Raw genomic sequence first — 13,503 nt, forward strand, 5'->3', positions numbered from 1 at the left:
ATGAAATGCACTCCAAATAAATGAATTGGATTTTACCTTGTGAATTGATAGCGGAGTCTGTTGAGTTTGTGTCAAATTATGATTTTTATGTCAATCCGTCTAGTCAGCTTATTACATAGATAGATCGATAATTATTGCAACCTCATAGGGTCAAGGAAAAACATTGCACACATAATGATAATAAAACTAAATAACTAATGTAATAACTACATTATTATAGTTTCATTGGATTTGTTGACTTTCCGCGTTTGTTTTTTCTTTCTTCGGCATTTTCCTTGATTATATTATTTTGTTTACGCTGAAGAAGAGAGGCGGTTGTTCTCTCGAAATATTCGCTTTGTGTGTTTCTTCAGTCTTTTTGTTTGACCTTTAAAAATCCCACTGAATCGTTTTCTTTCTTTATGTTATGGCAGGCCATATAGGTTTAAGAAATTATCTTAGTTTGATAATAGCCAAATACTTCATTTGGCCATTAGAAATATGCCCCAGAACTACGGTCTTTAGAGTTTGTAATCCTAATAAATTAATCGTGTAATGTGAATTTTAAGTGATAAGTAACTATTCTTATTTTCAGACAACAGTGACCTTATTGGTTGCACAATAATCAGTAAGGATGGTCAGAGACATAGAAGATTTTTAGTAGTTGACTTGAATCAAATTATATTGGTAGAGCCAGATACAAGGAGGCTTGGCTGGGGTGTGGCAAAATTCGTAGGATGGCTCCAAGTAAGAGATATTTCCTTTTCTGAAAAATTAGTTTGTCTTCCCATTTTTACGTCTGTGTTTGCTTGAGTATATGTCCTTTAGTCTGTAGATTATCTTATTGTTTATTACTCTCGTTTTTGTCGTCTATATCAGGGTTCTTGAATGTTTTAATCGTTGCGACCAGGGGGCTCTGCTCCGTAGTCCATAAGCTTTTCTACTAGTCTTTGGTAATTCTGTCTGAATTGATTCGTTTGTAACATTGTTACACGGGACCGATTCTATACTGTATCATAATAATAGTAGTAATTACAATAGTTGGCCCAGTGTTGCTTGAATACGGGGTGATATTAACAGAAACCTTATGTGACTCTACAATAGCCAGGTTATTGCAATAGTTTTGCAAACTACCCAAGTAGACAGTTTAATATTGACGTAGTATTGAGGGTATTAGAAAAGGCGTCAACCTTGTAATATATGTTAAGTGAACGATAACCATCTAGCCATGACCTGGCATTGTAAAGCTAATTATTATGTTGTGTGAAACTGCATGACTTGATTTAGTTTCTTGGGTTACATTTTGTACAGTATAAATATCGTAACATGTGCCAACAACAAACTAGTGTCAGTCCCTGATCTGCCTTGTCACTGCTAGATTATTCAATAAAAGAAGACAGTCTTTTGTACTGGAGTTTACTTGAAATAAGTAAGCACACTACGAAAAAGCTGAAAGCTTAGAGTCGGAATGTTAGATTCGTGCCAAATGCAGTTCTAATGGAGACGGTTCTTGCTGAGGCCTTTAGATTCTAAGTAGTGTCATAGTTACTATAATGGTTGAAATTTTAAACCGGTAAATAGCTTTGTTGTATCCAGCTATTCTCACTATGCATGTACGTACAAGTTTACATGTAAAATATTAAAGCATTTTAACAAGAGGGGTAAAGCATTTTTTGTGTGTAAAAATAGTAAAAAAAAAATAACAACAGATAGATTATTTGACATAGCATACAAAATTATTGAAAAACTTTAAGAATTATCAGATTTTGGAGGGAGGGGAAGGGCAGTAGATGTTTGCTAAAATTCCCCATGCATACTTGCTTGGATTTTTATAAGTAAAAATCGCTATTTTAGGATGTTGAAGTCACTGGTGATAAGGAGGACTCTCGGTATCTTCACGTCACTGTGCAGAGACAACCAGCCGCTGGGACATCCTCTCGTTCTCCCCTTCTCTCAGCTCGATTCCTGTTCGACGATCATATACGATGTATGGCTGCTAAACAGAGACTCACAAAAGGTCGATTAAGAGCTAGACAGAGGAAGATGCAACAAATAGCCAAGCTGCTCGACCTGAGTGGACTGAGTGGGGGCATCTCTCCGGCAAGCAGCCTTTTCCTCCGACAGGATTCATTTCCAAGTTAGCTCTTCTTAAAATATGAGATGTGCCAGAAGGTGATTAGCCCAGCAATTGCTGCAACAAATACTATATATTTTAAAAAATCATTTATTTGGTGGTAGACTTTTTGTAACGTATTCACTGTTGGAGACCAGTAAAAATACAACTTGGCATGGGGAAGCTTGGCACCCCAAGCCAAGGGTGGCCCCAAAAAATTTGATTTGCATTCTATAATATTTTGATTAATTGTTCCAGAAATGTTTTTAAAATTTAGCCAGAAATTACCAACATTTAAAATTAACCAGGAATAGCTAAGTACACCGACTTGAAAGAAAATGATGCAAAAAGCAAAACTGTTTGACATTCAAATATTCATCCTTAGTGGTTGAGCGGCACTACTATCTTATTAGTTTTTATTTCTTATTAGTTTTCATTTGTTTAGTTTTGTTGATGAATTACTAAACTCTCTTTGAAGATCATTTTCTCTTCCAATAAAAAAAAATAATACTAAAAATTGAAAAAAAATAAAGGTCAGAGACAAAAATTAGGGTCAGATAATATAATTGGTATGATAATACCAAGCCCAGTATATTGGTTATTATTAGTATTCTAAAGTCTGTCCAGCAAATGAAGATAGCAACAGTAGCGCCTTTGAAAGACGCCTCCATATTGAGATAAGGATTGTGTTCCTTATTGAATACATTTCCTAATGTATATATTGTCGTGCTCAAAAAGAGATAGTATAACCTATATAATGTAAGCGAGTTAGAAAGTGAGTACGATTTCTCATTTTTTCTTGTCTGTCTTTATTGACTTGTTGCATATATAGATGTTTATTGTATTCAACAGAAGTAGGGGAGTCACAAATATTTTCAGCCAATTTGATGTTAAGGTGAATCCCCCCCCCCTCAATATCACCCCATGTTTAATTGTGGATATTTTGTCATAGGTCCATAAATTATCTGAACTATGAATATACTTTAGAAAAATACAGTATAATGAGTAAATTTGGGCTTCTGGGGGCTGGGGCATGAATCAAATTACCCCATCCCACATACGTGCCTGATCCACGTGACACGCTCAATTGTACATGAAATGTTCAAATTCAGACCTTTAGTTTTGCTAGATGCCAAATTTTTGACATAAGGAGGTGAGTCAAGCCCCCCCCCCCCCCCTCCAAAAAAAATAAATTCTTGTTCAAAAATCAATATTTTTTCAAGTGCCGAGAAAGTGTTTGGAGCGTTAACTATTGTATATATTCACGTGCTCAAAATAAGATGGTGCTGTCTAAGCTTTATTTCGTAAGTGAGCTAGAAAGTGAGAAATATTTCTCTTATCAGATTTTATTAACTCGTCATATGTGAAGAGCTGTATCGGATTCGAAAGAAGAGGGGGGGAGGGGCAAAAAAAGCTATAATACCTCTAGCTCAAAGACCACTTAACATTTTTCTTTGTAGTATATTTCAAATTCATTTCATCCAACTACAGACAAACTTTCAAAAATCCATTTTTTTAAATTATCGAAGAGAAGTTAGTCCTTCTAAAAATGACATAAAGTTATTTTCTCTCTCCAGTACGTGAAATAGGTCCTTTTATTTAGATATAGTAATTATGGAATGGAAAACTTGTTTAATTGGTGTGAGGTCCGTCGATCTAGAGCCTAATACAACATTTTTGTCGATAGAATAGATGCCCTGCGCGCAGGCCCCGCTGTGAAGTAATTTTTTAGAATCAGAGGATCGTGGGATATAAAGTCTGACCGACTTTTCAAGCGTTCAGTCATATGCAAAAAGTTGTTGCCGCCGAAATGGAGTTTGCTAATTGTAAAAGCCACAACTATGTTTTATTTTATTCTAGTTAGCAAATGAACCAAAATATAAAAAAACGCAAACGTTATTTTTGAATTAAATAATGTAGATAAGTAATACGAAAATAATAGTTATGACACTAAAAGGATTAAAAATTAATAGGGCCCCAGGTGCTGATAGTTTAGTAAATGAGTTTCTTAATTATGGTGGCTCTGAGGTTAGAAATAAGTTACTGAAGATTAAGAATATAATTTTTGAAAAAGGGTAAGTGCATAGCGATTTTAGGAAAATCTTGATTAAACCACTATATAAGAAAGGTGATAAGAGTGACTGTGGTAATTATCGAGGGATTAGTATGATATCTGTAGGTAGCAAACCACTTAGTAATATGATACTTTTTAGACTGATAGATGTTGTAGACAAAGTTATGAGGGAAAAACAGTGCGGTTTTAGGAAAGGCAGAGGATGTGTCGACCAATTTGTCACTCTTAGGTTAATAATTGAGAAGTGCCTGAGTTATCAAACACCTTTGGTTCTCAGTTTTATAGATTATGAGCAAGTGTTCGATTCTGTTGATAGAAGAGCTTTAACGAAGGTTACATCCTTGTATGGCATACCAGACAAATATATTAGTGATTAGTGGTATGTACAAGAATAACACTGCTGCGGTTAAGATAGGAAATGAGGTTAGCAGCTGGTTTCGCATTACATCAGGAGTGAGGCAGGGTTGTGTTCTATCCCCCTTTATATGGATCATTTATATGAACTTTTTCTTAAGGAGCACAGGAAGGGCAATGGGAACCCATGGAAAAACTCCTGGACTTCGATTATACTGATGATTTAAGAATTCTTGATGAAAGTGTGAGCAAAATGAATAAACTTTTAGAGGTTTTGCGAGTTCATGGTGCTAAAATAGATTTAAAAATTAATGGTTAAGAAGACTCAGTCACTAAGGCTAGGAATAAGTGAAGCTGAAAAATGACGTTGGGTAACGAAAAGATTGATCAAGTGGACAGCTTCATATTCCTTGGTAGTATTATTAGTAAAGAAGGTGGGAGCAGCGAAGGTATTAAAAGTAGAATAGCCTAGGCTCAGGGTGTTTTTTCACAGTTAAAAAAAAGTTTGGAAGAATAGGAAGATAAGTTTGCAAACCAAGATTAGAATATTGGAAGCTACGGTGATGACAATGGTCAAATATGGCTCTGAGGCATTGGCGCTCCGAAAAGCGGATGAAGATTTGCTAGATGTTTTCCAGAGGAATTGGCTACGGAATGTTCTGGGAACCCGGCTGACTGACTGTATTTTAAACATTAGGCAGTACAAAAAGTTTGGTTCCATCCCTCTTTCTTGGGCTATGATGAGACAAAGGTCGAGATGGTTAGGACACGTTCTGCGGATGAAGGATGATAGATTGCCGGAGATGGTCCTTTTCGGCCATCCGTCTAGGGCTAAACGGAAAGCAGGTCGTCAAAAGAAAGATTTAAAAGAAATGGGAACTTCCTGGGAGGGTGTAAAGAGGGAGGCTTTGAATAGATGAGGATGGAGGTGGAGCGTGCGTAGCTGTGTTGGCCTCAGGCGGCTTGGTGCTGCGGTAAGTTGTTAGTAGTAGTTTTAGTAAAGAAATGAAGATTTCTTGTCTCATTTCTTTCGTCATATTTATTAAAAAAACCGAATATTTTTGTTTATTTAATTGGATTTTTAACAAAAACAATGTCTAAAAATTGCAAATTCACGTTTTTACGACGTGCAATGGAACAATTGGTAGATTTGCATAACTATAATTTTATAGTTTTTGTTTTAAATTAGTTATTTACTTTATGTTTTTATAGGACGTGGGAAGTCATCCCAGCAGCAAACCTGTTGTACGCATAGGACTGTACAACGACAAGGTGTTTCTATCTATGGCCCAATGTTTGTACCTACTAAGGTCCCCGGATTTCCAGCCGCCTTCAAACCCGAAGGTAACTATCACTTTTGTTCTCCCTTCCATGTAAAAAGAGACCTAAAGTTGCTATTCAGAGAAGTACAACGAAGAATTTCAAAGTACAAATAGTAAAAAAAAAAGATTTTAACCGTATTACTTGAAAAATTTATTAATGAACTACAACGTTCAAACTGAATCGCTTTACACAATGGTGCACCATCTCATTCATAGACTCTTCGTAAAATTATGCCTGTGACCCAACCCACTCTTCTTTTTTGTCTTTTTTTATATAGGTTGGCTCCACCTTTTCGTGTCCAGATATCAAAGCAAGTCTAGCTATTATAAAAAAAATAATAATAAAAAAAAAGTTCAGTTGTCAAGATTATCTTTTCCGAATCTTGGTGAACATTGATTTTGCTCTCTGGGAGAAATCGTCAACGCCTTTTCTATTGACTCTCTTTCCTATACAAACAAGAAATAGCACAAGCTTTCCGCTTCTATAGGTGGAGGCATAATGTATTGGAGAAATCCCTGACAAAAAAGTTGGCCAAAGCTAATTTCACCTTCTAACCTCTCCGCAGACACGAGTCGGCTTAAGTGTAGGGTAATAATAGTTTTTGAAGCTACCTTAGTGTTGCGATAAGTTTTTCAGCTTGAAGTTTGGCTTCCAAACACATCTAATAAAAGTGGTTTCTTCATTTGTCTATATTATTGCAAAGTTTACGCTACTTCCTGGACAGCCCTTGTAGAATCTGATCCACATCGATTTCAGTTATGCTAAGATATCGCAATAGTCCTTTTATAATATTGTTCAAGCTCATTAGGAATATTTCGCGCTCACCTCCACTCTATATATGACCAAAGCTGGCCCTTGAGAGGAATCTTTGGAGGTTAGGCTGCTCCCAATAGAGCTAGTGTCGTGATCTGACATATATGCTTCCTTGAGTTGATGGAGAGTCGTGCTTATTCTCCAGCCCCTTTATAAAAAGAAATTAACATTGTTTTTTGCTAATGGAGTGGATTAATTCTTTTTTTTTCTATTTTGTAAGTCGCGCATTGGCTGATATGAAAGCATTTGAGACTATACAATATGAACCCTAGGGTCATAATAATTGTATTTAAATTTGGCTATCTGTTGATGCTAAAAATTGTTTTTAAGAGTTTTTTTTTTCTACAGACGTTGTATGTCATACCAGACTTCCTGAGGTTTTTCACACTTCAGTCAATTAAATTATTATTTTTTAATGCATATAATACTAACAGTAAGCCCATAAATTCTACATAATTAGATTCATCAATGAGAACCTAAAACCCGTGAATATTTTATTCCATCAGATTGCCGGTGCATCAAAGTCCAAACCAGCAAAAAAATCTTCTTTTTGTGTTTTTTCTGCTGTTTTTTTTATCGCATAAGGAAAATTTCGCTGTGAAGAATTTTATTTGTATTTTAATGTATTTTGAATAGGCTCTCAGTTGGCACATGTTATTTATAGGCTTTCAAGAGATGTTGTGATATTCTTAATGGATTTGACTGCTGCTCTACAAATCCAGTTGTTTTGGTTCTGTTCTATGCTTTTAATCAAAATCTGTCTTGTTTCTCATTTCCAACTCATAGAAAAAAGAGTTCTACTCTAGACATTGGCAGCCTGCATGAACAAATGTCTCATAAGTCAACTTTTGTAAGATAAATCCATATACCTGTAGACCAATTGAAGTCTGTTCAAAACTTGAAGTATTAGCTTGTAAAACAGCATCCAAGCATGATTTGTTTTGATAGTTGTCAATATCTAAAGGTACTTAGCCTCAGGAGCGAAATTCTTTTAAGAAATATGAATTGACCTTGAGGTTAAGATTATGAGATTGGGCAGATTTTAAATTTTCATTTGCAACCTCTAGATATTTTTTGGTATATAGATATTTTTTGGTATATGATTCCACAAAGGAAGGGCAGAACATCTAATCTAATAAGCTTGTTTGGGAAATGCCCTGATCAAAATTACAAACATTCGTGACTTCTGTAGTTTTTATTTCTTCAACCCATTTCAAGGTTTCAACTACTTGTTCTTTTTTATTGATACCGTATGGAATAAGGCACGGTAGAAAGGAATTTTCCATGAAGTGGGCACCGGATTTCCCAGCATTATTTAATAAAAAAACGATCAGAAATTATATAATTTTTTTTGTTCAACTGAAAGTAAGGAGCAACATTAAAACTTAAAACGAACAGAATATATTACGTACATGAGGGGGTTCGCTCCCTTGTCAATACCTTGCTCTTGACGCTGAAATTTTTTAGTTCTTATCCTAATTAAATGGCCTATGTGATTGAAGGTCATTCTTGAAGAATTAGAACAGAATTCGAACCTTAGTGTATAGAGCGAGGTATTGACAAGAGGGCGAACTTTCTCATATGTATTATAATTTCTGTTCGTTTTAAGTTTTAATGTTGCTCCATACTTTAAGTCGATTTTTTATTTTTTTTGTATTTAATTTCATACAAAAACACAATATGTAAAACTCTGTAGGGATAGCAATGGGACGTATTCGAAATAGATGTCGGTAATTACTTCTGAGGAACGAAATTGTGTTTTTTTGATGAAGAAGATACTTCTTTCTTCCTTCTATACTGTTCTACTGTGAAAGAAAAGTATTGGAAGACGATTCATGTTGAAAATGAGTCTGTACTTTCGCTTGAGAGTTTTAGTCTTAAAAAAAAACCTTCAATATTTGGGATTGAAGCAAGATAACTTGTAGGAATTGATCTGTTTCATAGCTAGACAAATAATTACTTGGAACAACGTCAAACACAGAGAACTCTCTGCCCCGGAAATTATCTGATATTCTACTATTCTTGGCAGTTTGTAGTTGATGAAACTCAAATCAATTATTATTTTTTTTTTAGAGCGTCGTTCATCTAGTACTAGATCAGGATCCAGATCTCACTCTGCTCATCCGCCATTACTTCGAGCTGTGGCTGGGCCATCCTTCCTACCACGAAGTAGCCTTTCTCGGCCTGGCAGCTCAATGGGGGAAGATATCCCCCTAGCGGATTTAAGTGGAACCTCCTACCAAAGTGACGAAAACTTAGATCAGGTTCGTGTTTTTTTTTTCTTGCAACAGCTCTTTTAAAGCAAAATTATATTCTTTAAATTCTGATTGACTAAAACGAGCTAAAAGTGAGTACATTAATATGCTTCACATATTTGACTGTTTGGTAAACAGTCTATGGAATTATCCTTGACCGTCTTAGAATAAGAGAAACTGAGACGAAACCATATCTGATTTCCCGTTTCTCCTATGAATTAGATATTTTTCAAATGCAGCTATTACAAGATCCACTCTAATTTGACTGATAACTACATAAAGATCCGCTTCAGAGATTCAAAGGCTGTGAAATAATAATATGCGAAAAATGTCTACTTCTCAATATTCAACAATAACAAAACTTCTAATGTTCCATTGGCAGTTTTCAAAATTATTTTGCTGATGTCATCATATAAAACTATCTAGCTGACTATAACTACTTTACTATGATAATTGTAAAATGTTAAGTTTAATATTTTACACAATAAATCTGATTAAGATAACTGTGAATCTAATAGCTGAATTTATTCTCTTAAAACGTTTTCCAATTCATGTTTATATCGACAACAGTGACATCAGATATGTAAGAGGAATGCCATAAAATTTTTAATCTGGGCAAAGGAATAATTTTTTATTGAATAAAAATATCGGCTAAGAACACATCATTGTTCCCCTTTATTATTGTTTTATTTTACTTTACTTATGTTAAAGTTCGAATTTTGTCACTGTTCTTTCAGAAAGACTGCTTAAACAAAGGGGCTATTGACTATGAATTACAAGTATGTTCAAAGAAATTTAATACTTGAGCGTAAAGAGCAAGACAGTCTCCTTGCCTTGCCCTTTAGGCAGGGGAGGGCCTACCCCCTTTCTTTCTCCGTATGAGGGTAGTCCCCCTCATATACGGAATAGTTTCTGCTCGTTTAAGTTTGAATATTGCTCCTTGCTTTCAGTTGAACAACCTTGTTTTGGTCAGTTGATCACTCCCCTCATCAAGCTTTGGAAGTTTCAACTTGATACAATTCCGAGTTTCTTTGGGATGACAGTCATCATTTTTAGCATAGAGGAGGGGCATCAAAGAGAATCTCCTCAAAGAGTAACAAACACCATAAGAAAAATACTTTAAATTAAACTTTAAATTCACAGTCATAATCTAAATAAATATTAACAAATCGTGTTAAATAAATTTAGCAACTTAAATAGCTTTATACTAATAAACAGTATTCATTGCATAAGTGACAATATTTTAGTTTCTCCTTAGACAACAATCATGGATAAACTTTTCCAAGAAGTGAAAGAAATATAATCAGAGTTTTAGGTTGTAAAAAAAAGTTTTGAATAATATATTTATATCTTATTCTATATGAATTTGCGATTGTTCAGATCTTCACGACTCTTAGTAGTCGATCAGTTGTTTTGTAAAGCTATACAACAGGTAGCTGAAGCCAATATTTCTCCGTATTACTGTTCAATATGAGTCGGACTGGTTTTGATCATCACAGGGAGCTTACTCTGTTTTATTTAACGGCGGGGGTTTGAAGTTAAAATTTTAAGTTTTTCTAGGGGGGGGGGGGTAGGATACTTGTAATTTTGTGTTTGAGGAAAGAGGGCAAACAAAATTCTCTGATCCTTGCAAAAACGTCTACTCTACGGTTTTATATGCCCATTGTCCGACAGGCTCTTTGATTAGTTATACAATAGATTACAGTTAATTGTTTGTTTAGATACATTAGTTAATTAATTAATAATTAGCTTCCTGAGTTTCTGTCCTCATATAATAGTATTAATAATAATTTATTGTTATTGTCTATACATAACGAAGACGCACTAAGGGGATTAAGAAAGAAAGGAAAAAGACAAAGCAAAAATTACGCACAATTATTTTCGACTTAAATTTTTGAACCTTCAATAAACAAGGGCCAAATATTATGACACTAGGCATTTGATAAAAACACATCAGTGGAAAACCGACAATTCTATTTCAACGATCAACAAATCCACATAACTATAACTACATAACTTCATACAAAATTTCACAGATCTAAAAAAAACGTTTCGTCGGGAACAAATGGGGATACTGAGAAAATACCTGCAGAACCTTAAGAACTACGATCGGATTTGCTTTTCGTCAGAGGCAGAGATCACATATGGTGCGGAAAACGTGTTATATTGCCGATCAACAGTTCTCTTATTAAATTGGCCCGTAGCTCTGGCGAGAAGCCCGATACGACACTAGGCACTTGATAGAAGACAAATCAGTGGAAAATTAACAATTCTATTGCAGCGGTCAGCAAATCCACGAGACAGTTCATCCATTTCTTAACAGATCTCAAAACACCGTACTGTCGGAAAATGTAACTATTACGAATCCAAATGGGAATACTGAGAAAATACTTGCAGAACCTAAAGAACAACGATTGGATTTGCTTTTTATCAGAGTCGAGGAAAAATTTCCAAAAAGGCGTCAAAAACAAAACTTGTGGTGTAGAAAACGAGTTACACAGCCGGCCAAGCGTTTTCTTTAAATATGTAGTCATTATCTTTTCGTTTGTATAAATGTTGAATGGTAAATAAACGTCGACTTTGTAGGAAAGAGCAGAAGCCGACATTTTTGAAAGTGTGTCATTGTGCATGTTTGTACGAGCCCACCTAAATTTGGAAAATTAATAAATTAGTCATTTTCTCCTGTCCCAGAAAAAAAAAGTTCGAAAATAACATGTTAGAAGTGAATTTTTTGAAACTAGCTAAAGTATATTTAAATTGTTACATTTAAGGTTTTTCCAAAAAGTTTGGAATAAAAAACAATTTACTATGGTTGTCCGCTTAGGGGCAACGTAGTTAAGAATGAACTCTAGCCAATAGTAACCGAAAATTCAAAGATATGTTTTGAAAAAAAAACTGTTAAGCGAGGAGAACCGCTATTTGAATCTGATTCAGAAATAATAACTATTATCTTTATAATAGAAGCTCGTCGCTAAAGCAAATTTGTGGGAATTTTGATGAATAGTCTGAAACCCCACAAAAGGGTGTTGGATCGAAATTAAAACTCCACTACTGGAATCATCATAGCCGGAAACTGCATTTAGGGGATTTACAGTCCCCCGTCTTGAGCAACAAGGGAAATTACTTTTTCATATGGGTGCATATGAATGGTGCATACATGGTGCATGGTGCACCATATATATGGTGCAGTGATGTGTCTTGTTTCGTTGTTTCTGCTTCTTTTAGTTTTTTTACCATTGAAAAAAGCATCACCTGCAATTTTTTATTGTGAAAATAAAGCATAACCCAGTTACATTTAGAACAAATTGAATTAAGATAATTACATAATTAAGGTTCCATAGATAATTAAGAATAAAACAAAGTCGCCGTATGGTAGAAATGTAATTTCAACTACATGATATGATATTTATCACAACTAAAAACCTTTATGGGCCATGATTAATACAAAAATACAACAATATGAATATTGTAAACAAATACACAGCCTTAAATCAAATTAAACAAGAAAAAAAAATTGAGAAATGGTCCCTATGTATCATGCCTGTACACCAAATTTTCCCAACTTCTTCATCCCAATAAAACTTGTGTCGTTTAGTATAATATCCAACCATTCCTCCCTTGTATATTACCTCGAAAAATATTTCCCCATTCGGGCTATTTAATTCCTTACAAAAATCCAAAACACGAATTAAACCATCTTCTGCATCTCCACACATTGGGCTAAAGCAAGGTATATAACAATACTCCTTACTTATTTGTTAAACAAATTTATAGTAACGAAAAATGGGGCGTGATCGATAGTTTTATCCTTGAAGAAATCGATTTAACATTTTATTGTGTTGCTATTAAAACTGCCCATTTTCTTTTTAGCAGCCTGGAAGGTCTGGTCAAGTCTTCGATATTTGAATTTAATAAGTAAGAACTTATCACACATATTCCTGGCTTAACTGCACTCTTAAGTTTGCAATTTGCTTTTTAATTTTTATCTTTCTTTTTCTTTTGACATTTTTACGCACGAGTTTTTTCTCGTTTTTTTATTATTATTTTTTAAGAAAATAGGTCCTGGTTTCACCCAATATCTAATAAAGTCACAAATCTTTCAAAGGAGCTTTTAATGGAATGAAGTCAAATTTAGAGAAAATGCATTTTTGCGGGATACGGACCGCGGCACCTCCTTCTGGACCGTAACCAAATTTACGGGCCTGATCCTGAAATGTAAGGAAAGGAGCTTCGTCACGCACTAAAGGCGCCCAAAAAGCGATTATTTGTCCTATAATTTGATTTAAAAGAATTGCAAATTATTATATTTGTTCCATTTTTAACGACATTGCTGATAAGTTTAGTTTAACAAAAAATGCTTCATAGAATCTATCATACAAAGTCATACACTAGCAGGCCCCTTTTTTCCTCAGAGTCGTCTGATCAAAATTTTCAGTCATTTTGTTCAGCATAGTAGAAAGGTCTAATAACTTATCCAATAACTCCAATAACGTGTTACCTTTGGCGGTAACACTATCCCCCATAGCCCTTAGGAAAAGGGCTGGAAATTGCGAAATTCACCCATTATTTACGCATAGTATCTGTTATTGAAT

General features: G+C 34.7%; 1 protein-coding gene across 7 annotated transcripts in view; it reads left to right on the forward strand.

Moving 5' to 3' along the window:
- The window catches only part of LOC136039419 (protein CLEC16A-like), a 162,798-nt gene that overhangs the window by 140,517 nt on the left and 8,778 nt on the right, over window positions 1-13,503 (forward strand). For 5 of the 7 annotated variants that reach the window (XM_065723151.1, XM_065723149.1, XM_065723152.1 and 2 more), the window contains 4 exons: window positions 575-726; window positions 1,834-2,116; window positions 5,733-5,864; window positions 8,730-8,920. In XM_065723151.1, the coding sequence (XP_065579223.1) occupies window positions 575-726; window positions 1,834-2,116; window positions 5,733-5,864; window positions 8,730-8,920 (758 nt within the window). Of the gene's footprint in view, window positions 1-574; window positions 727-1,833; window positions 2,117-5,732; window positions 5,865-8,729; window positions 8,921-12,781; window positions 12,827-13,503 lie in introns of all 7 variants that reach the window. The other 2 variants (XM_065723153.1, XM_065723154.1) reach the window with 2 other exon arrangements.

This window comes from Artemia franciscana, chromosome 19, assembly GCF_032884065.1.
Source record: "Artemia franciscana chromosome 19, ASM3288406v1, whole genome shotgun sequence".
Lineage (NCBI taxonomy): Eukaryota > Metazoa > Arthropoda > Branchiopoda > Anostraca > Artemiidae > Artemia > Artemia franciscana.